At 39.1% G+C, this 25,861-nt stretch overlaps 1 protein-coding gene across 2 annotated transcripts in view; it reads left to right on the plus strand.

Annotated features, from left to right (window-relative positions):
• Positions 1-13,086: 13,086 nt before the first annotated feature.
• LOC136863162 (transmembrane protein 17) overlaps positions 13,087-25,861 on the plus strand; it is a 46,535-nt gene continuing 33,760 nt past the window's right edge. For both annotated transcript variants that reach the window (XM_067139515.2, XM_067139514.2), the window contains exons 1-2: positions 13,087-13,289; positions 24,951-25,054. In XM_067139515.2, the coding sequence (XP_066995616.1) occupies positions 13,187-13,289; positions 24,951-25,054 (207 nt within the window). In that variant the 5' untranslated portion in view covers positions 13,087-13,186. The remainder of the gene's footprint in view (positions 13,290-24,950; positions 25,055-25,861) is intronic.

Below are 25,861 nucleotides of genomic sequence, written 5' to 3' on the forward strand. Positions count from 1 at the left end.
TTTTCAACGGTGAATTCTGATTGCTAAATTCTCTCATAATACTCACACAGGTCACAGATACATATATTGAGCAATTACCTTATCGGGTTCAGTTGGTGAAAGGTTTGTTTACAAAATAAGCTCGGGAGGGAGGGGAACAAAATATTCAAGGCCGGCGCGCATAAGATAATACAGTTCCAAGGTTGCAGGAAAGTCATTTTATCAGGAAATTAGCACCTAAGTGTTGGAAATCCAAACCTCAGAGACATTGAATCCTGTGTTCAAAACACGGCGAAAAGAAGACGTCAGTGTACTGTTGCCAGGAGTGTGACTTGAGTCCCTGTCTCCAAGAGTGCTTCGAACTCTATCACACGGAACTAAATTACTAAGGAAATGTGAAACTATTATGTAATTATCTGCATGTACATAGTTCTGTCATAAGGAATTCCAAATTTCGTGAAAATCGGGCTACTCTTATACTTGTAGTAACGCTTTAAGTGAATCGATGTATTTCTGTCGCGCGTAGTTGAAATCTCATCCGGCCGCGGGATAGGAAGCTATTTAAATGGCTGCGACGCTGAGGGGTTAAGTAAATATTTCGTCGCAAGTATTTTTCTACGTACTTGTAAGGGAGCTTCGCAGGATTCGACTAAAAGTGCATTGGTAGGTGTGGACTTTAAAGCTCCAATACAGGAGCGTATTGCTTTATATTGACAAGTGTTAAGAATATTCAAGTTAGTATTCGATGCCAAGTCAAAAATATGTGATCCGTAGTCCAATATCGATCTAATAGTGGTTTTGTACGAAGACAGCACCACAACTGGATCTGCCCCCCATTGCCTACGGGTTACAGCTTGTATTACCTGAATATACCGTTCACTCTTCGAACGCAAATATAAAAAATGATGTTTCCATGTAAGTTTTTGATCGATAAATAACCCAAGATATTTATGGTGACTAACCACTGGTATTTCATACTGATCAAAAGCAAGTGGCGATCGGTCATAGGTTCGGTGATGTGTAAATATCATCGCTCGACATTTCGCTATGGAAAGATTTAACCCATGGGCCTCTAACCATGTTCTAGCTTCATGAAGCGTGAAACTAATATGTTGTCTACAGAGCTGTAAATCTTCATGTGTATAATAAAGCAAAAAATCGTCAGCATACGCCTGTAGTCGAGGATGACGTAAAATGACCGTTTCGAAATCTTTCATGAAAAGAGCGAAAAGAATACCACTCAGAATATCGCCCTGTGGCAACCCATTACTTACCTGCCGGGGCTGGATTGTATAAGGTGTCGATTTAAATCTGAGTGTTCGATAAGTCAGAAGTTGTCTGAGAATGATAATAAATCCCTCAGGAATCTTAAGAGTTGCAAGTTTTTCCCATAATATGTTCAAAGGTACGGAATCATAAGCCCGTTGAATATCAAGGAAAACCGCTATGGTACTATGTTTTCTATGACGAGCTAATAGTAAATCGATAACAAAACTATTAAATGCATCAGATGTACTGCGTCCCTTAAAAAAGGCATATTGATATCGAGGCGTCAAGTTATAGTATTCTAATACCCATATGATTCTTCGAAGTAAGATCTTTAGAAAGACTTTACGGAGGTACGAACCGAGTACTATACCGCGATAATTACTAACCTCAGTGGGTAACTGCTTATTTTTAAGAATGGGAATTAGAAAAAATTCATTCCAACTAACAGGTGTACTATGATTGCGAAGAATATCATTATACCTGTTTAATAATGCCTTCTTTGCTCTAATAGGTAATAATTTGAGCATTTGATATGATACATTATCTGGACCTGGGGAGGAATTTGAGCACGACTGGATTACTGCCTCTAATTCCTGATAATCGCAGGGTTGTAGCAATACGGAAAAAACGTGCGTCTAGTGGGTCTTGGGAATGAACATACTGTGGTACAACAAAATCTGGCGTCTCTCTAACAAGAAAATCAGATAATACCTGACCTGGGATGGTCTTGGCAGGGGAGTGCTGCGTAACTCCTGTGATTGCCCTGATGGCATTCCACAAGTCTGCAATTGGAACCTGACGCTTGAAGGACGATATAAACTCCCTCCAAGCGACACGACGTTTTTGATGGAAAATTCGGCGAGTTTGTGCTATGTGTCGTTTGATCCGGAAGTAATTTTCAGGTGTTGCGTGCTGCCTATATTGTCGAAAAAGTACTTTGCGGGTTTGAATCAGCAAATGACATTCCTCGTCCCACCACTTAACGTGCGCAGGTTTCCTAGAAGATAAAGGGGGTGAAACGATGATGGGGTGGTGAAGATTAATATAATCTGTTAAAATCTGCAGTAAAGTTTGATATGATAAATTATTTTCCGGTATTTTTTGTAACGCATCCTCAATGTAAGCGGTATATATTTGCGGTTTAAATCTCCTCAAAGATCGAATCATGTTATTTTGAAATGTGTGCTGCGGTGGAGAAAAGGGTCTGCCTACACCATAAGAAATAACAATAGGGAAATGATCACTGGAATAAGTATCACTCAAAGTATGCCATGTAGTGATAGACACAATATTTCGCTTACACAATGTTAAATCTACTGCGCTAGGAGGGGCAGAAGGCGTAGTCAAACGCGTAGGAGAGCCATCATTCAATATAGCAAGAGCATGGTTATTTACTGCATTAAGGAACTGTGTACCTTGAAGTGTATCCAAATTTCCTCCCCACAGTGTGTGATGAAGATTAAAGTCCCCAAAGATAAAAACATATGGTTCGGTAGTAAATTGTTGAAAGAATTGGTTCCATTGTCTCTCATTAATGGAAAATTCAGGAGGACAGTAGATATTCACAAGTAAAATATGCACATAATATAATCCTATAACATATGTATGGGGTATGGCCTGAATATTCGAATGAATGCGATATGTCACGGACGAGTGGACCAAAAAGGCAACCCCACCGTAACCGGGTCCATCATTACGTAAAACTTTGTAATTAGGATACGTACTGCGAGTCTCAAGATTAAACCAAGTTTCTTGTATAGCTAAAAAGTGAGGTACTGTTTCCTGAATTAATTTAAATAGCTCATGACGTTTGTTCATGAGACTTCTAGCGTTCCATTGAGTGATTCTGATCATAGAATTGAATAAAACTGCAAACCCTGTCCCTTAACTGGAATACATTATGAGCTAACGCGGGGTGATCACCCAATAATTGTACCAATTGCTGAATAGATTGATAAAGACCACTTTGAAGATATTCTCTTTGCCTATGAAATGACGAAAGCTGTTGCGCCATTGAGGCGCTACTCGTGGCAACAAGTTCGTCCAAAGGTGCCTCCATCCGCCGGCTTGCTCCACTGGAAACAGGTGTAACTCTTGAAGCTGCCAGCTCCATGCGGGGAATCTCTCGAACCAAATTTTGATAACCTTCCTTATCATATCCTGGGGCTGGTACTGGTCCCGGTGATTTTAAAATTACTTGTGTGAATTTTCTCTTACGGGGATTCGACTGTGTAGGAGTCTGCTCCTCCCCAGTTAAAGGGGGAAAATTTTGGGAATTGTATACTACATTATATTCACTAGGTTGGACTTTTTGTACAGTGTCCTTGAACGATAAGTTCTGATGGCTCATGATCTTTTTAATGTGGACTTGCTGTTGGTGAGTTGGACAGTCAACATCAATTGGACGGTTATGAATACGTCACAAAGAACCCAAGAGTTGTCATGCTTTCTTTCCAAACCTATAGAAAGGATATTTATGCTCCTTCTTCTCTGTTCGATCACTCTAATATTCACTTCGTTACCGTATTCTTAAATTCAAACTTTTATCCATATGAAAATGCTGTGGCTAATGTTAACAATGGCGATTGCAGTGAATTGTATGATATGTTCATCAAGTTTCGTAAAGCGTATTATCAGCTTGACGATAATCGTTCTGAACCGAATATATCACGAAGTGATTTTCAATCGCATTGTCCTATTGTTATTATTAATTGCATGGAACAGCTAGAATCGATCAAATCTTCCTCTGTAGATGTTCGCATTGAAATTGAAACAATCCAACATATTCCAGCCAACACTACTCTACATTCCATCATTATTCATGATCGCATAATAAATTATAAACCTCTAACGAATGAAGTATTTTTCTTCCAATAACCTTGCACGAGTTTTTCTCCCTTTTCCTTTTCCTAACATTATATATAAACGATAGAGAGAGGATTCTCAACTTCAGTTCTTCAATATCGGTCACACTGTGGGTGCAAAACCTAGAGGAGTGATTGTTGATATTCAGAAATTACATACTGGAGTTACGAGATAGCTTGTTGTAATATCGATTCGCCTGCAGATGTTTTATCTACAGCAATATTAGGTATGAGTGTACCTAATTTTGATTTCACGCTTACGTCGTTCTTCATTCTTCTCAGTGATCAACAATACCAATATATGGTTGTGTGCAACTGTGTTAATGAATTACGTCCAATGGCACTGCGAGAGTATTTTCGTTCATGCATAATTGACTTTAACACTATGGAAGGATTGCCCGACCTAAAAACAATGCGTAACGTGTGTTTAACTGTTGATTCTCCGCATCATTTACCACATGTTGCAAGGCATTCAGGCAGTTGTGCTATATCCAACGTTCACGCAGTTCATAGTTGATTAAAATAATCAGATGGTGTGACGAGAATGGTGTGTTCAGTAATAAACAAATTAAATAACAGAAGGTGTGAGCAGATTCAATAAATTTGAGTCGGGTTTCCTCCCTGAAAACATATTAACTATTTACGAACATCAGTTAAGTGCACTCTGGCCGTTTCTGCCAGATCATCTTAAGGCATACTTACACCATCCCTGTCAGGAACTACTATTAACGCCCGAGCTTGACATCAGCTACTAATTCAACAATTATTAAGGTGAAGAAAGTAGATAATGGCTTCCTTTTTCTTACTTGATTTTTCTGTTTTATTCTGCTATCAACTAATTATCTTTTTCTTCTCTCCAGGTCTCCTTGTGGTACAAGAAGTGCGAAGAATGTACAAAAAATTATTTTAAAAATCCTTTACTTATTTCTGTAGTTTTATATTTCAAATAAATTAGTGTAATTTAAAAATAAATATATATTTTTAAATTCTCCTACACCTACTTTAGTCAGAGTAAAAGGAATAAAAGAGAGGTTGTGCAGTAACTAATAGGGTAGGATAGTTGAAAAATCTAACAACTTTTGATCATCTAGTTTGGTTTTCATTTATCGAAAAAAGATTAATAAAATTGAGGTTTACAATTAACTTTAAGTAAGAAAGTAGCAATACAGTACAATACTTTAAATAAAGAAAGAATGAAGGTTTACAGTGCACTTCGAAATTGAAAGTATGAATACCGTACAATAATTTGAATAACGGAAACTCAAAAGTTAGTTTAATGATTATCTAGTTTGTAATCCTATAAGATTACAATTCTCTCTAAAATGAAAAGATTGATAAATTGAATACAGAGGAAACAAAAATAAGTTTTTATGTTTAACTAGTTTGCAATTCTATAAGACTGCAATTCTCTTAAAGAGATACCGGTACGTGATAAATTGGAGATAGTGAGGATGCACATTTTTCTACTATCACCTACAGAGTAAATAACATTCTTTTTGCATACGGAAGGGTAAACTGATGAGGAAGAGGAGGAGGTGCTTACAAGGAAAAGATTCACAAAAGGGGGCCTACCATGCAAGATAGCTCCCTCGTGCCAAAATATCTGCAGTTCATTGGTTATAATTTGTTGATTTAAGATTTTCTCCTTCTTCATTTCGCCTATTCTTCCTCTGCAAGACTGTAGTGTCCAAATGGTAATGTATTAATTTTGTTGTCTGTGATGTACCTTTTGTCATCATTACATGAGAGTTCTAGTTTATTTGGACTAACCGTGAACACGGAATGAGAAGTAGAAGTAATGCACACTTGTAGTTTGGTCAGTCGTTCACATTCATACAGACAACGTCTATACTGATCAACTGAAAGGTGATCTACATTTTTTGACACCTTTAGCTTTACAAGTAGGTTTCTCTTTTTCACACAACTTAATAGCATACATCTTTGGTCGCAAATCTACAAATTCTTCAACGATACTTCCACCGTTTTCATCCTTCATTAAACCTATTTCAACTATTTTTTCTTTCAATTTGGAAAGGATTATTTTCGCCATAGTTTTCTGTGTCAAAAACTGATTTTTCCTTCACAAAGTCGTACATATTAAATGAAAAATTGTATCTTAAACTGTCGGTGTCAGTGTATAGTATTTGTCAGTATGAATCAGTGTTTCTCAAAATAACGTTGTAGTGAAAATCATTCATTTTCATTTTTGACAATTCTAAAAGTGTAGCACCGAGGGAAGCCGGTTGATTGTGAAGAATTTGAAGTTTCTCCATTTCGATAATCATACACTGATCGTCCACTATGATACGACGTTTGAAGTTTGCTTTTTCGATCGACGTACGAGCACCAAAACGACCCTCCCACTGTGTGACCCATTTGATGTAGCGTAGCTTCCTTACGTTCATGAAAGAACGACCAAAATTGGCGTTATTCATTAATTCATAGAAACTTTTCTCGAACTCATTTTTTGATAGCTTACGTTTCTCTGTGTTCAAACCAATGTACCATTTTAACCATGCGCTCTGATTAAATTGAATCGCTTTGTAAATGCTAGCTACTTTCATACCTAATTCTACACACTCTTTTAATAGTCTACAATGAAGAACATACCGTTCCTTGTTGTAAAGAATGCTCATTAGTTTCGTGTATTTTTTGGGCACAAAGGATAATCGGCATGTGTATCATGAAGCTGTGGGGGTAAATTAATTCAGCCTCCAAAATATACCTTATATCTGCTTCATCTCCTACATTCATAATGTCCAAATTCTTGACGTTCTTTACCTATTGAAACCCGCCCGTTGGAAGAAACTGTTGCATAACGAATCCATACAAATTTTTCACGTCAAAGTACATTATGTATGATTCCGGTTTTGACTCATCGTATGTTGACATGTAGGTACTTGTTATTTGCTACTGCATGCCGCGTAACGCATTGCACATTGCCACCGCGTATATAGTGTTCGAAAAACTGTCAACATCTTGAAGTAATTCTAGCTGAACAGCTGTTATTTTTTGCATAGCAGTCCAGGCCGTAGACGGTGCCGTATAGAAATGAGCGGCATCAATACCATATGTCTCTTTTCCACTCAATCTAAAAATTTCGAACACATCAGCCAAGAGTAATGTGTCAATTTTCAAGTAAAGATCGGAGTATTCACCCAATGATTTACAGTTAAACTTAATCCACATGAGGTGAATAAACGCGTAGTTTTCTTCCGACACAATTTCACCCTTTGCAGAGCTGAAGAATGAACTCCTTGGCGGCAAACTACTGTCGTCTAACACCTCCATACTAGTGATGTATTCGTATGGAAGCATTCCTTTCCGAGAAGCAAGTTTAAACTGTAAATCATCGGTGAAATACCGTCTCTTTATAAGGTTTGAGTCCTCACTAAGTAATAGTTCCATTTTGTCCATCGAAAAAGGAATAAAGTTGTATGTGTCTATGAATCTTAGTTCAACTCGTTGTCTTGGGTTATAACGTATAAAATTTGAAAATCTCTTGTATCGCTCCAAAATTTGGCGCAGCATCCCCTCTCTTCCTATGCAGTTCTCTACTTATAAAATGACAATCATAGGCTGTCAAATTATGGAATGCTACCGGCAATGTAGAAATTTTACGATACTGTAAGTTACACAATTGATGTGCTGATCACCTGTAAACACCCGTTAAATGACAATGATCGCAAACTTTAATTTCATTATCTGCGATTTCCTTATCAGATATGTGACACAATGTAAACAAGAGGAAATCATTTTCTTGCTCAACAGTTAATGGTAACATCGGTTTCGTTTCAAAACAATTTGGTCTAAGCATGTCTACTAAGTTATACATCTCATCTACGAACCATTTAACACAATCACTACCTCGATAGAGTTTGAAAGAGCACAAATCTCTGTCAGAATTACAGTGTAAATAATATGGCAGGCCGTATGGCACATGTTCGTTCATTGGAGTTGAATGCTATGTGTTATCATTTGGGAAACAAGTAGACACAGGTTTCAGTATGCATTCTGTGTCAGCATAAAATAAAAGGCACTGTCTCCTTAACCTTATACTCTGCAAAGTGAACTAGTCGTTCACTATCCGAAGGCATTATACTTCTTATCACCGGAAATTGTTTACAGTCATTACTGTGCATATCTAATGTTTGCTCATTACGGAAGTAAGGCAAACATCGTCTGCAAATATAAATTTTATTTTGACGCTTCAATGAGCGCACAAGACGTGAAAGATTCTTAATTAAACAGAAGTGATACTTCTCACTGTCATCAGTCTGAAGCATTAGTAAATATACTTTCTTTTCACACGTTTTCTGTGAAACGTAAAAAGGTACAAGAGTAAACTCTTTAGTAACTTCTTTCTGTCCTATGTACGTACACCCAGTTGTCTTCATCGTACTGCGCTCCAAATACATTCACAGAGATTTCGTTTTGATCTTCAAATTTTCTAATATATCTCATTTCCATCGGGGTTGGTATGTCTTTTAAATTTAAAATTAAATTATAATGTGGATAAGAAGAATTGCGATTCACATTATGTTTAGCTGGAACTAAGCTAGCAACTACACTCCATGCAAAGCAAGCTACCGTTGTGTTCTACAGATTAATAACTGCATTCTTGTCTCTAATTGCTGAAGGTAAAGTTAGACTACTCTGCGACTTGCCCACGTGAAAACCAATATATTTATTAATGTTTATCCGCAATTCATAAATTCGTAGCAGAGACCAACCCGAATCACGAGCCTCGAACTCTGTCAATTTTTTCAGAATCGGTTTAGTTACACGCTCGTTGTACCACTCTCTTAAATTCGTACCTTCGTTAATTTCTGCATTCCTAGTATGAAAATAATTGTTAGAAATTTTATCGCGAAGAACATGTTGTGTGCAGAGAACAGTATTTACTTTTAATGCTTGTATGTTAAGTGCTTTCTTCACACATTTATTAAACCACACGTATGATTTATCTAGGAACTCTTCGGGAAGTAAGAAATCATTTTTAACATTTACCACCTCTAGTGTGTACACTCTGCGACGAAAGGCTTCCTCAATTTGCTTACACTGGAAAACAGACAGATCTTCTTATCTGAAGAGATAGCCCATTAACGGTGGGAGCGTGTCAATAAATTTCTAACATCCGATTACGCATTTCCTCTAGCTCGTTGAGATTTTCAATCAGCTCGAACTGAGCTTCTCCTTCTCGCTCCTCGCTGGGTTCGAACTGATATGAAATTAGTATTGATCCATTTACCTCCCTCATAAACTCACGAATGCGTTCAAACGCTCTATCAAAATGAGCTTGTATTCTTCCGTCATCTTCATCTGTCTGTAAATTAATGTCTAATTTTCTACGTTTGCTCGAAGGAAACTCCATGACTAAAAAAATGTCGCCACAAATTACGTTTTGGTGCTAAAGTTTTCTGCGTTCTCGAGACAAGTTCTACAGTTGCTGCAGCAACGACTTATCAAGAATGTACAATCCGTTATCACACAGTATAACCATCGAGCCAGCTCACTCCCTACTACATCTAGTGAACAGTGAACAGCTTCACTTCGAAACTTGTCCTGAAGCTTTCCTAACAATGTAGTCTGATACTAAGAAATTTTTGTCGATTCTTGTGAGGAAAATAAAAATTCAATTTTGTATATTTCATCGAGTGTGTTGTAACCAAGAAACAGTAAAAATGTTCATTACTTGAAAATTCGGTTACGTGAAATCGCCCTACAGCAGCTGTTACCTCCTGCTAGCTTTCATATGCTTTACTAAGATTCGTCACATATACTGTGAAATTAAAAAGTGCACACCCTCTGTTCCATAGTTCAATACAATTACCAGACAGTTCATGCTGTTGTTCTGCGCTCAAATGTCCCGCTTCGCCTTGATCATACTGTGCACTTGCGTCGACTTCCTCCCCTCTATGTAACTGAAATCGTTGACTCTGTACGATTAGATATGCTTGATTTTCGGATCTAGCCTTAATCTCCACTTTCTTCCACTTCGTCGTAGCATCATGGACCTGAAAAGAAGCAGCACATTCTATTTTAAATTAACAAAACTATTATACACATAAGGATAAAAATACGTTACATATAAGAAAGAAAAGACCTTCTGCATACTTAGTTAAAATAATTGTTGTAACTGTCGACATTCTACTGTAGGAAGCACTCTTGATAATACCGCGCATCTATGCCTTTATACATCATTTTCAGGTTATTTGTTAATAAACTCATTTCTTCTAATTCTTCTGCAGAAAGTTTCGCAAATTGCACTGGTAGGAAATCACTCACGGTCTCCTCATCTTCAACCTCAATATCGGCTATTACGTGTTTCTACGGCTCTCAGTTCTTTAACCTTAAAAGGATGGTTAATTTGCAACTTGCTTAATTTTCTGTTATGAAACTGAGGTGCCTTTGCTATCTTATTTAATTTCAGTAGCATATCCATTCTGCTGAAATTGGCAGGCTATTGCTTTTTAGAAATAAAAAACTAAATAAACTTAAAACTCACTTACTGAAGAGGAAAGAAAAGTAGTGGAGAAATTCTCTTCCAACTAATGATGGTTAGCATGCCGTGCTCCGCTCCTTAAATACTCCCTGCCACCACCTTCATTCCTCACCAGTTGGGTGGAGTCGTCGCTGGTTAGCCTTCACTCAATCTTACAACTTGCCATAAACATCCTGTTCACCTTTCGCGGGTAGATGACCTTCAACAAGCTGCAAAGCAGATCTTGCCTATTAACAGCTGCACTGCACTTCTCCTTTTTCCCTCACCCACAGTAGGGGGGGCCTTCAGTACAGAACAAGTTGCTTCTTGCATAAAATAACATCCTGTTCACCTTCCACCAGCAAGTGAACTTTAAAACAAATCCAGTCGCCCCATGGTCACTGCACCTCACCCGCAACAATAACCTTCAGGAAATAATTGCCTCTTACATAAAGACCCCCGGTGTGTAGTTAATATTCCGCACACGCCTAGCCTGGCCAGTAGCGGGCCCCCAAAGGGAGCGCTAACGCCCGTGCTTGCGCAGAGGTTGAGGTGAGCTGGATCCATTCATTCTCACCTACTATTAGCCCTGACATCTAATACGTTTGTGCTCAAGTTTTAGTTACTTCATGAATATCACTCCGCACACCTGCATGGATCAAGCCGAATGCCAGCATTATCCTTTCCGTATGATTCGCTACATTCGTATCGGGACTCCATACTAAGAAGTCTCACATTGCCTTCTCATACCTTTTCTTTCCCCCATACTATTCTACACACCCCACATCATTATTCCTTCCGCTACTAATTATAGCGGAGCTAGAAGTGCTAAGGAACATACAGAGGTGGTAACAGAAAAAATGAGATTTACCCATTCGGAGTGCGGTATAGACATCTACAGTATACGGACGGCTCCAAGACCAAGAATGGTGTTCGAGCGGCAAATATTCAAGTCACTGAGCAATAAAGTTTACCGAATTATTTGCCATACGGCAGGCCCTCTTATTTGCTAAAAAACACGCTTTCCCTAAGGTTACCATTTATACAGATGCACTAAGTGCCTTGCAATCCCTATCACCAAAATGGTACATCTATAATGTTAAACACCTTATTTATATGTTAGAACATTCGGGGGTTTGTCTCACTGGGCATGTTGGAATACCCATCAATGAAAAGGCAGACTGTTTAGCAACTAATGCTGCTAGGACTTCTACATCTCACATTATCGTTGCAACTCCCCCAATGGATTATATTCCAATCATAAAAGATGCGGCATATCATGACTGGCAAGAGGAGTGGCAAAATGTAACCAAAACCAAAGGACGATATTATTATAATTTATAACCTCGTATCCCACAGAAATCCTGGTCCTTGAAGGGTTCTTATTCTCGCCGTCATATCACTAATATAATTCGTTTACACTCCAATCATGCTCTTACACTCCAATATAAATATAGGTTTCACATTGCTAACTCACCCTACTGCGCCTGTGGTGAGAGTGACGGAGACATCCATAATTTATTTTGTCAATGTCCATCGACTCATTCTTTTCGTCAGAAGCTTCTGCAACATCTCGTACATCTCAAACACCCTTTCCCTACCCGAGTTTCTTGTTTGTTATATAATCCTACCAAAGATATAATTGTTCTGATCAATAAGTTTCTTGACAATTCGAACCTTGAGTTATAACAAGTTGTACCGTTATTACCTTTTCCATGCAGATACACTCCTGTTCCCACTGGTGATTTCTGAACAATATATTTTTACGATACACCTTCTGTAGGTAGTTAAATATTCAGGTAACCAACACGATCAACGAGTGTAGAGGACAATTTAATACCGGTATATATATTTCGGGTGTGTTTTTTATAGAACCCAAGAGTTTTTTACCTGGCGAAATATAGGATCCCATAAACATCAAGAAGCAGCTGCAGAAGAAGAAGAATTGGGTGTTCACGTGCTGCTGTGCTCCTGAGAGCCCACAGCCACTGGTAGGGAAGATCACAATATGACCATAAATTTGGAGGTCAAGAGGCGAATTGGGACAATATTCCTTTATAAGAATAGGAGTGAATGATTGCAATAATTTCCCAAGGAAGAAGTTGGATAAATTTCAAAATGCTTTGATATTATTAAAGGCTAGGCAAAAATTGATAGGAATTTGCCATTAAAGAAATTTTTTTTGCTTGTGGGTTTACGTCGCACCGACACAGATAGGTCTTATGGCGACGAAAATTTGCCACTTGAGCGACTTCCCTAAATGCAGATCACTGTCGAGTGATTGATTTATATACCGTATATCATTCAGCTGCATTTAAAATATTGACTGCTGTTATCTTCCATTAATTTATTCACCTCGAGGAATAGTTAATTTTCGGAATATTTTGTTCCTATTAAGACTGATAGTTAACGAGGCTCGAATGAATTGCAAAACATCCGATTGGCCGACACTGTTTCTCTCAACCTACCATGGTTTGTTTAGAATGGAGGCATATCCGAAAGTAGTTTTAGGTTGGATGTAATGTATTGTTAAATGTAGCGTTTATAGCCGTTGTTTTTTTATGTTCCTCGAAGTGAAAGTTAAATAAATATGTCGGAAATGTTAAAGCGTAGTGTTACGAATATGTCAGAAACGTTGTTTCCTGGAATAACGCACCAGGAAGTGAGAACTAATACGTGGTTTATAAAACCAGGTAATGCAGAACCGAGTTGGCCTGAAAACTTAGTTGTTCTATATATTTATCCTTAATTATTTTGTACCATACTGTATATCTTAAATTACTTCGGCGTCAGGAAATGTACGTGGAATACGTGTGGCTTAATAGTAGGCCTGAATATTATTGTGAACCGACTTCGCATGTTCTGCAGTGAACTGAATATTGTCAAACTCAAGTGACGTCTTAGACGTTGAGGGATAAGGATGGAGAAGTGAGGTGGTCTGAGCCATGCCACGTTGGATCTTTAACCTATTCTTCAAGGGAAGGGTCAAAATCAAATCAAATCAAAATCTCTTTATTTGCAAATGAGGTGTCTACCTCGGTGGCAAATGGTACACTAAAATACATTATTGTCAAGCACTAAATATTAAATTAACAAGAGAAGAAAATTTTTCCTATAATACAATATTATACAATTTACGCTAACAATGTTTTCTATTAAACACACAGCTCATCCTTAATAAATTTATATTGTTTACAAAATTCTACTTATAATATATCCTGTCCTACTTACAAATATAGTCAACTGATATATAGTATGTGGAATTACTTCAAATGATACTATACAACTGGTATAAGATTAATATTTACATTGCATTTATTTATTTACTTTTTTTTTTTTTTTACCCGTTCTGGATCCTAAGTAGCATAACGACCTGCTGCGTCTTAATGCGTCCCGAAGCCTTTCCCTCGAGTTAATGACCATTGACTGCCCTACACTATGTGACTTTATAAAAAAAAATCGTGAATTTCACACCTTCTGTACTTAATATGTTTACGTCACAGATACAGCACTCACATCTGGCACATGCCATGTTCAAACTTTGGGGTTTAATTATTTTCATCGAATGTAGCAGCCCTAAGGAGAGATGTGATTCAAGCTCTGTCGGAGTCAATAGCAAACATTTCATCATCACATGGCACCCAATGCAGCCAGTACATTTCGTTGATTAATTTTTATATTTCTTATATAAGTAAGTAAGGGGCAGGTTGATGGGTCTCTGGCAAGCATAAAAGAAGGATCTAACCTCTCTGCTAATTCAGGTGTTGTTTCACATAATTTTTACACATGTTTCTCATTACTAAACTGGCACCCCTGTCTACCAAACAAGAAATCCCATGGATATAATTCATTATGCAGAAGAAAATACCATAACTCATACGTAATTATAGAGTGCGATTATTATAGAGTAATTATAGAGTGAAAAAAGAAAAGTCTCTTCACCACTATCGTAGATATTTTCACATTAGACTGTCGTTCATGAAATTATTTATCTGGAACATGGCATGCTATGTGGGTGTAAAAACAGATGGTAACTGTTGCAAAATGAAAGAGAACATTGGCTTAAGGGAGATGGGTCGATCGGATCCCAGTTAAAGAGGTGTTGAACCATGTAGGTTTGAAGAAAATGTTTGGCGATATTTGACTCGAAGGAGAAATAGTCTTGTTGCAGGACTTGTTCATTTAGCTTTCAAGGGAGGCATATGGAATAAAAATGGAAACCAAGGGATCAAATTGATAAACAGATTAAGATCATTGTAGCATGTTCTAGGTATGTAACATTAGATATTGGCATAAGATAGGGAAGTGTGAAGAACTGCATCAAACTAGGCCAGTCAAACTATACCTAACATTCATGTTATTTGGTAGAATCAAGGAATAGGCCCTCCCTGCGTCACTCGGGTACACTGCAGTGGCACGCACATGGCACGGAGGACTATGCTCTGTTTTTGCTAGCACCTTACTGAGTTGGTCATAGTGCTACCAACTTTTGTTGAGGCAGTCTTTCTTTATTGGCCTCTGCATGTCCTGACTGGTGACAAAACCCATTTGTCTAACATGTGAGGGGTACACAGCATAGAGCATCTCGAAGGGAGTGCTTATGGGGGCACTGCTTCATGTCAGACCATTGTCTTAACAGCGATACATTATTGAAGAGTTTTTAGAGACATCTGCCTGCATTGAATTCTGGGAGTGATGCTGTACCAGTATGCAATGAATTTCAGCCAGTGGCAGTGGCTTTTGACGCCAGAGGTGTTGAAAATGTAATACAATTTCTGATATTTTCTATAAAGGTAGATAGATAGATATGGTTTATTTTAACTGGCAAAGTTAGGGACACGTGTCCTTGTCTTACACTTAACCAGTGAAATACATAGATAAACATAAAAATGTATAAAATACTGAATAAATGAAAAAAGAGACTGAAACAAATGAAATGAAATTAAAATTAAATTAAAAAAACAAGGTAAATACATTCCTTGGGGTGGGTTGGTGGTTCCTGTTGTGTTTGTCAACTTCGGTAATTTTAAAGGAGAAGGGTAGAGGAGAAGAACAGATCCCATAAGAAAGGTATTGAGAGATGAAATACTACGGTCTTCAAATACAATCAGAGTTTATTCCTTCATCGGTAGATTTTCTTAGGGAACAACAAAACAAGTTTCAAAGAAAAAGTCAGAGTAGAAATATCAGATGCATGCTTTTGCAAGAAAAGATAATAAATAATGTTATGTTATAATGTTATTATTGGTTTTTTATCCCACTTACTACTTGTATGGTTTTCAGAGATTCAGAGGTGCTGGATTTTTGCCTGCAGTTCTTTTACGCCAGTAAATCTACCAACATAAGGCTGACGTACGTGAGCCACCTTCAAATACCACCGGATTGAGCCAGGATTGAACCTCCTCAGAAGGCTAGCGCTCTACCGTCAGAGCAACTCAGCCTATCTACAAGAAAATGAGTTTTAACAAATGATAGTCAACAATAATAACCATATTGGACCTAGTTCATAGCAAGAAGGGTGGCGATGGGGGCAAGGGATCCAGCCTTAGATGCCAGGACCTAACAAGAACACTACTGTACAAAAATCATGTATATTACCACAGTTGGTCAGCAGTAGTAATACCATATTCGAAGGGAAAAGAGATATGTACCAGGCGTATGCATAAGTTTCTGCCAGTTTTCGTGGTAAAGGAAACACGTAATTTTCAAGGGAAGTTCATTTTCTGCTCATTTGAAATATAAACCATCAGCTTCTACAAACTTCACCCATCTTTCAGGTAAGTTATGAATACCATGCCAGAAAAACTGTTTGTCTTCTGCAGCAAACCATTCATCGAGGCATTTTCCAACTTCCTCGATTGCTGAAGTGCTGCTCTGCAAGCGCATGCCCCATTGATTCGAAGAGGTGATAGATAGATGGCGCCAGGTCGGGGGAGAACGGCGGGTGCGGAAGGATGTCACACCCAAGCGATTTCAAGGTGTCTTTCTCTGGTTTTGCTATGCGAGATGGTGCATTGTCATGTAACAAAATCACTTTGCCATGTCTTCTGGCCCATTCTGGTCGTCTTTCGATCATTGCGTGATTTAAATTAATCATTTGTTGGCAATAGCATTGTGCATTAACGGTTTTGCCATAGTTGCTCGTCGCACTTTTGTGGTCTTTCACATTGAAATCACCACATTTAAATTGTCGACCATGTCTCACGTGTACTAATTGATGGAGCGTGTTCACCATGTTTTTACCAGCAAACGATGACTTTCCACAGCCATTTTCTTTTGATTAAATAAGAAAATCAGTGCGTGCCACAAATGTTCTTTTTCAGGCACAAACGTCGACATGATCATTGAATGATACAACACAGATGCCAGTGTTTGGCGGACTCAACTTGTGTGTGTCAGTAGGTTAATGTCAAACAAACTGACGTAAGTTTCAAATTCATACGCTGCGTACTGTTCGTTGGTGCCATCTCTTAGTGAAACTGGAAACGCGTAGACCTGTTCTAAAATACCACATTTTTAGGATAGCCTGCTATAAAATATATTGCAATAAAAATAAGGTACCCTAACAAACTTCCTAAATCTTCAGTTCATCATCATCATCATCATCATCAATTCCTCTTTACCAGCTGACCCTGGGTGGGGGCAAATATAGTTTCTCTCCACTTCGTCGTGTCTCTCCACCATTCCTCATCCAACATTGTGTTCCAGACCAGGTTCCGTTGTCCTATGCTGTTCTTTACAGAGTCCATCCATCGTAACCTTGGTCTCCCTCATCTTCTCTTCCCTGTCACCTGTCTTTCCAGTGCTTGTCTTGGCACCAAGCTCGATAGCTGCAGTCGCTTAAGTGCGGGCAGCATCCATTATTCGGGAGATAGTGTGTTCGAACCCCACTGTCGGCAGCCCTGAAGATGGTTTTCTGCGGTTTCCCATTTTCACACCAGGCAAATGCTGGGGCTGTACCTTAATTAAGGCCACGGCCGCTTCCTTCCCACTCCTTGCCCTTTCCTGACCCATCGTCGCCGTAAGACCTATCTGTGTCAGTGCGACGTAAAGCCAATACCAATAGCAATAGCTTGTCTTGGTAGTCTTTCTTCTTTCATCCACTTGACATGTCCAAATCACCTCAATCTGTTGTGTTCCAGTTTCATTTAGTTTTTGCACATTTAGCTCCTTTTTGTATATATTTATTACTCTATCCCCCCTTGTCTTCTGTGCCATATTCCTCAAGAATTTAATTTCAGCTGCCTGTATTCTACTCTCATCTCTCTTGAGTCATTGTTCAGGTTTGTGCTGTATGTCATTATTGGTAAGTAATATCCCTTTTACATTACTTCCTGATCCTTCATTGGCACATCTTTATTCCATATTAATTTCTGTACCTGGTAGTAAAAGGCACTCCCCAGTTAATTTAATTTTGTGTGGCTATTTCTAGCCGAGTGCAGTCCCTGTAAGGCAGACCCTCCAATGAGGGTGGGCAGCATCTGCCATTTGTAGGTAACTGTGTGTTATTGTGGTGGAGAATAGTGTTATGTGTGGTGTGTGAGTTGCAAGGATGTTGGGGACAGCACAAACATCCAGCCCCCGAGCCATTGGAATTAACCAATGAAGGTTAAAATACCCGACCCGGCCGGGAATCGAACCCGGGACCCTCTGAACCGAAGGCCAGTACGCTAACCATTCAGCCAACGAGTCTGACACTGCCCAGTTGTATCCTCCTAGTCATTTCAGTATTCAGTCTTCCATTTTCTGTCACTTCACTTTGCAAGTATTTGAAGTGTTCTACTATTTCCAGTTTTTGGCCTCTAATTTTGATAGCTCTTTTTCCTTCTTTACTTCCTATGCACATCACCATGTCTTGCTCTTCTCCACATTGATTCTCGATTCCCATTGCTCAATCCTTCTGTTAAGTACATTCAGCTGTTGTACCTCCTCCTCATCTTCTCCCCAGATCACATCATCATCCGCAAGCTTCATTACATTCATTCTTTTCCCTCTATAACCTTCCCTTGCTGTGCCTTTGCGATGTCATTCATCACCATTATTTATAGTATAGGTGACAATACATTCCCCTGTTTTAACCCATTGCCAATTCCAAACCCTTTTGTGTTATCCACTGTTGTATTCACACAGATGTAACAGTTATCATTCATATAGTGTTTGTTCCTTGCCAATGCTGCTGTGTGTCAGGCTTTCCCAAACTTTTGATCTGGGGTTGCTGTTGTATGAACTTTGTAAGTCTGTAAAAGTCATTACTATATCCTTCCCATATTCCCAGCTCATTTTCATGATCTGTCTCAGAATGAAAATGGGTTCTGCTGTTGGCCTTCCACTTCTGAATTCAAATTGTTCCTCTTGTAACTGACTTTCCACCTTTTCTCTGATTCTTTTTTCCATTATCCTGGCAACATGGGAGAGGATGGTGATTTCTTAGAAGATACTGCACATCTTATTTCCTTTCTTGGATATTGGTGTTATAACCCCGTTTTCCCAATCATCGGGCAGTTTTTCCTCTCTCCAAACACACTTTACAAAAAATGGGGGTGGGGGGGGTGGCTTATTCTGAGTAAACCTAATCTCTAGTATCAAAAAGGTTACACAAGATAATTCAGTACAATTAGTCTAATTGCTCAATCTGAGCTCTACACAGAGTGATTAATGTTTTTAACTCATAGAGTGAGAAACTAGATCAGGCATTGCTTATGAAGAAACCTTGGTGCAATACCATGACAAGATTGAGCTACAGAATAGTTAACCTTGAGCCTCTGACACCAGACCAAGTATGAGCAGGTTGGACTGCATAGAGTAAACTTTTTTGAGGCACAGATTAAAGATTCATGTTCCTATCTTAGGGATATTTAAAATTTCAGACATAACTACTCATATTACACCATTGACTGAAGTACATTAATAGTGAAAGTCTACTTCCTCCTGTTTTCAGAACATTTGGAGGGAAATATTAGAGGGATGCACAAACAAGCAAATACCCAGATTTATGCCTGCATTCCACTGGATTACTGCGCCACCCAGCCGCTAACATAAAGTTTTTAATGACTAAGTTTATAACTTATCAACTGGCCAGAAAACAGCCGACAAATACACTTGAAAATAATTGGCCCGACCGTAAATGAAAAAAACTAGCGAAGCATATGTTACTGAAGTGACAGACTGATATTAGCGTCTGTGTTTACAATTCAGTTCTCAGTCATTATATGGCTCTAGTATACATAAGTGGTCTAGGACAGTGCTGGCCAGCCACGAACCTGCTACGCAGACGTAGCAAGGGGACAGGTGATACTCCCACGTGGCGCGTCCGAGGTTGCGGATAGGGGGGTCCTAACCGGCTTGCCGGCGGACTTGAGGGAAATAAAATACCTCTCGTGGACCAAACACACTACCCCCTGCGGGTGGGGGACGCACATGTAGAATACACCCGCGGTATCCCCTGCCTGTCGTAAGAGGCAACTACAAGGGGCGACCAAGGGATGATTGAATTAGAACCATGAAACTACTCTTGATTCGTATCATCATGCGGGGAACACCATGAGTTGCATGTACTTGCGAGTAGTATCACAAAATTGGTACGAAATAGGTTTGTGATTAGTTGCAGTAAAAAGCCTGGCCTTGTGGATTCCAGTACCCATGTGTTGTACCCATGTGGGCAATACCGCGGGTCTGGGCGTAGCCTGTGAGTTGTACCGCTATATGAGCGGCACTGTGGGTCAGTGTTGCCTGTGATTGGTACCCGCTATGTGAGGAACACCACGGGAATACCGGCGCCCGTGACTAGTACACCTAGGTGAGGAACCTTACCGGTTTGTATTGGCTATGAGTGGCGCCATTGTGTGAGAATTTCTTAATGGACTTGACAATAACATTACCTTCACAAAGGAAGATGAAACCAACAACTTTAAATTTCCTAGATGTAACCATAAATAGAGCCAGTAATAAATTCAAATTTTAAATCTATAGAAAACCCACTTTCGCCCCTCTATAAGAAATGAATTTATGCATGCGCATTCTCAAAAAATTAGCAACTTTCTACAGCTTAATCCATAGAGCATTCAAAATTCCCCTTTCCAATGACAACTGAAAAAAAAGAACTACAATATATTAAAGAACTGGCTAAACTTAACGGCTACAAACCAAACACGGTTAATACAATTATAAACAAAATCAAATTAAAAACTGCTACTAACCTAGCCCCTGAAAGACCTAAAAAACCCCAACATTTTGCTGCTTTTACCTTCACAAATCCAGCTCTATATCAGATCACCAACCCAATCAAGAAAGCAAAGCAAAGTCATCTCCGTACAGGCCATGAAGGCCCTGGGAGTGGTGGAAGGTAAAGGCTTCCACTATTTGTAACCGCGGCACTTGATGGGGTAGAGGGGTTAGCTCTACGCCCGACCGCCTTTGCCCCCAGGAATTAACTTGGTACTCATTTTTGGTGTAGGCTAAGTGACCTCAGGGCCATATGCACCTCCGGAGTGGAAATCGTATTTCTTAAATTTTACGACTTCCTGACGGGGATTCGAACCCACGTCCTTCTGGGCGAACCGAGTACGCCTTTACCGCCTCAGCCAGGCAGCCCCTACCCAATCAAGAAACAGGACATCCAATATTGCATTCAAAACCCGTAATACTAACAGAAATATATTCTTTAACTCCCATACAGTAAATTCAACACACAACCGATACTCCAATTCAGAAAGTTAGACTGAAATGCACCCAATGTGAATTTCTTATGTTGGACAAACTGGATGCAGTTTTCATACAAGATATTTAGAGAATTACAACGCATCTAAGCACAACAGACACTCCGCTATGAGTATTATGAAAGAAACAGGGCATAACTTCATTGTTTTGTTGTTGCTATTTTGCTTTACGTTGCACCGACACAGATATGTGTTACGGTGATGATGGGAGAGGTAAGGCCTAGGAATTGGAAGGGAGCAGCCGTGGCCGTAATTAAGGTACAGCCCCGGCATTTGCCTGGTGTAAAAATGGGAAACCACGGAAAACCATCTTCGGGGCAGCCGACAGTGGGGCTCGAACCCACTATCTCCCGATTACTGGATACTGCCCGCACTTAAGCGACTGCAGCTATTGAGCTCGGTGGGCATAACTTCACTACTATAGACCAGGACCTTCAAATCTTAAAGATCATTAATGAAGGTAGTCTAATGACTGAATTTGAAAATACCAACATCTTTTTAGACCAAGACTTCAACAAAAATCAGAATCTAAATGACATCGTGGAAACAATGAGCCCGGTCACGGAACAAATTCCTAACTTATTGTCATCTCTTAACATAAACAGTAATAATTTTTTTTAAATCTTCAACTATAAATCCAACACTAATACCCATATATCAACAGCAGCCATTGCTCCCTCGCCCAGCTACACCCCTTTCCCCACTTGCACCAATAACGATTTTAACGCCCCGCCCAACCCACTCCACCCAACACACTCCCGGCCAACTATGACACGCCCCTAACAATACGAGAAGCAGAGATAAAGCGACTGTTCAGACCACCTTACATAAGCTACAGAACCAGATTTCCTCCTAACGTCTAAAGGGTAAGTGTCAAGAATATTAAATCCACTAATAAACCATCCTAATATAGCACTCGCACACTTTTTCATTTTATTCCACAGATTTCAACACACTCGCTAGACGCACACTTACATCCAGAATCCAGTTTAACTCCTCTTCAGGCTTACACGGAATAACTTCAAAAGCTTCACAACATAAACAACATACAGCTTATTTATACGGAGATGAAATAATCCGTTATTTAATGAAACTCAATCAAGCTCTCTACCAGCATTCTTGCCATCCAACCGGCATCCAACTTTAATAGCGATTCTAATTCTTCAAGGAAGTCATATTACTATAGAATATGTAAGCCATCCCGAAACCATATAATCTCAATGTGTGTGATCTCCTACTAATGTAAAAAGAAATGTTTAAATGTTATGATCCAATAGACTACAATTGCTATTCTAGCATCGGCCGTATGTGTGTTGATATTTTGTTTTATCCCCATACGACGTGGACATGAGTAGGGCGTCCCATTGAAGCTTTATGACGGGATCAGCCAGTTCATTTCCAAATTGTACCATATGTTGTATATATTAGTGGAAATTGTGTAAAAAAAATAGTTTTTAAGAATAGTTTTGGTACAAGTTAATCTCCTAATAGACTGTAAAAATGTACAGATGTTTTAAATCCCACTTGTATCATTCCGTTCTCATTACCGGCATATGAGAGTTGACAGTTAATATTATTTCCATTGGATGTGAACTTATGTTGGACATCACATTAGAACTTTAAAACAAAACAGCTTGTTCACTCCAATATGACCTAATGTTCTTGTGCTTCAGTGCAAATTGTTATAAAAAATATTTTAGAATAATCCTATTAAGCATCCACTCAGAGCTCTGACTTGGAGTTAGAATTCATGGCTGACGATGCTTGCAATGACAGGCGAAACATGTACCATACTTAAACTTAATATAATGACAATGTTGTAGTCCTAAAGACTACTAGTATTGAATAGGTGGTTTCAATAAATTAATTGTTTAACGTTCAATAATTAAATTTCAATACTGTCAAAAGGAAAGTAACCACTTGTAAGTGATATGTTTTGAGCTGTCAGTGGAGAGATGGCGTTGAATGATATTAGTAGACAAATAAGTTTAAGTGGTGTCTTTAAAAGTAGGAAAGATCACAATATGAAGATAAAGTTGGAATTCAGGAGGACAAATTGGGGCAAATATTTGTTTATAGGAAGGGGAGTTAGGGATTGGAATAACTTACCAAGGGAGATGTTCAATAAATTTCCATTTTTTGCATCCGGGAGATAGTAGGTTCGAATCCCACTATCGCCAGCCCTGAAAATGTTTTTCCGTGGTTTCCCATTTTCACACCAGGCAAATGCTGGGGCTGTACCTTAATTAAGGCCACGGCCGCTTCCTTCCAACTCCTAGGCCTTTCCTATCCCATCATCGCCATAAGACCTATCTGTGTCGGTGCGACGTGAAGCAACTAACAAAAAAAAAAAAAAAAAAAAAAAAATCCATTTTCTTGGCAATCATTTAAGAAAAGGCTAGGAAAGCTACAGGTGGGGAATCTGCCACTTGGGCATCAGCCCGAAATGCAGATCAGTAGTGATTGATTGAACTACTTTTATGGTTTTTCAGAGATACTGACGTGCCAGTAAATATACCGACACTAGGATGACATATTTGGAGACCTTCTGTTACCACCTGACTGAGTCAGGATCAAACCTGCTGGGCTCAGAAGGCCAGCGCTCTACCATCCGAGCTACTCAGCCTGACAATATGAAGATAACATTGGAATTCAAAAGTACAAATTGGAGCAGATATTCATTTATAGGAAGAGGAATTAGGGACTGGAATAATTTTTCGTGGGATATGTTTCATAAATTTCGAATGCCTTTGAAATCATTTAAGAAAGGACTAGGTGAACAACTGATATGGAATCTGCCGCCTGGGTGACAGCCCTAAATGCAAATCAGCGGTGACTGATTGTGTGATCCCTTGTCAGATTATACACTTTCTTCAGTAGCTTCCTGTGATTCACAGTGTTGTATGCAGCTATGAGATCAATAGAAACCAATTACTTTAAAGGTTTAAGGGATTCCAATTACCAAATACCAAAATTTTAACTTGCAGGAATGCTTTCACATGCTGGTAAATCTACTGACATGAGGCTCGCACATTTGAACACTTTTAAATAACACTGTACTGAGCTGGGATCGAACCTGCCTACTTGGACTTTGGAAAGTCAGAGCTGTACCATCTGAACCACTGAGGCTGGCATATGTATACCTAGCTGAAATCAGGCGAGTGAGCTTGTAATTATTATTATTATTATTTTTTTTTGCTATTTGCTTTACGTCGCACCAACACAGATAGGTCTTATGGCAACAATGGGATAGGAAAGGCCTAGGAGTGGGAAGGAAGTGGCCGTGGCCTTAATTAAGGTACAGCCCCAGCATTTGCCTGGTGTGAAAATGGGAAAACACAGAAAACCGTCTTCAGGGCTGCCGATAGCGGGGTTCGAACCCACTGCTCCCGGATGCAAGCTCACAGCTGCACGCCCCTAACCGCACCGCCAACTCGCCCAGTAGCTTGTAATTTAACATGACTTGATGTTGGGAACATAGCTATGGGACCCTCAATTTTACATGGAATTTGAATCACAAAGACATGACTTTTTATTTTTAAAATATTGTATATGTATTGGACAGTATTTGAATTGCAGCTGCCCCCACATTTATAGTTCACCTGTGTGAAAAATTGACATAAATTTCAACTGTTTCAGGCTATGAAATGGTATCATCTCTACCTTTGCAAATGGCATTGTATTTCAACGTCATCCTTTTTCCATTCTGGCTTGCAGTTATCATCTTTATGGCTTATGTGAAGGTAAATCTAAGCCAATTGTTAATACTTATCATTTAAATGTTCAATTTTCGATACAAAAATTGATTGACTCCTTAATATAGGCTGTTGTTTTCATGATATTGTAACAGATTGTTGTTGCTTCTGAACAATCATTCTTAATCAAAAATCCTAACTGATCACTGGGCATGCTATATTAGAATCTTATTCTGGCTGATACATTCAATTGAAAATTTTCTAAAGTCATTGACTCACGAGAAGGAGATATCGTCATTCATAATTTCGGCCTTTCAAGATAGTGCACTAGATTTTTGTGAACAAGTGTCTGTAATCCTCATTGTTTATCTTGAGAGAATCTGGTGTTAGGTTTTACTCAGAATTTGAGAAAGATAATTCCTTTCAGCCATTCAAATGTGATGTGCAGGTAATACCTCCCTCTGGCCAGATATCACAGAGTTAGTAAAGAAACTAATGTCTTGTATGTTTTGGGATGCAACTTTACCAAACGGTAAAGCCTAGGCCTCGCATAAAGCCTGCAGAACATGCACTTAATGATCGGGTGATATGCATAAAAGTGAAGTGCTTACTCGGATTTTCTGCTCACTAGCGAAAAAGGAGAAATACTCAACTGAAAAACAGTAAACATCTTGCTGTGTTGCTAAAGTCTTTACTCAGTGGTCTGAGAGACAGCAGTGAACTCACTGCTGCCCAAACTTGAGGCTCATTGAGGCAAGGTGAGGTGAGGTTGTGGTTTCCAGGATGCACTCAGCAAGTGGAGGAGGTGGGCACTAAATTTCAGGCAGGTTTCATCTTATTTTCTTAATCTCAGCT

This window comes from Anabrus simplex, chromosome 2 (genome assembly GCF_040414725.1).
Source record: "Anabrus simplex isolate iqAnaSimp1 chromosome 2, ASM4041472v1, whole genome shotgun sequence".
NCBI lineage: Eukaryota > Metazoa > Arthropoda > Insecta > Orthoptera > Tettigoniidae > Anabrus > Anabrus simplex.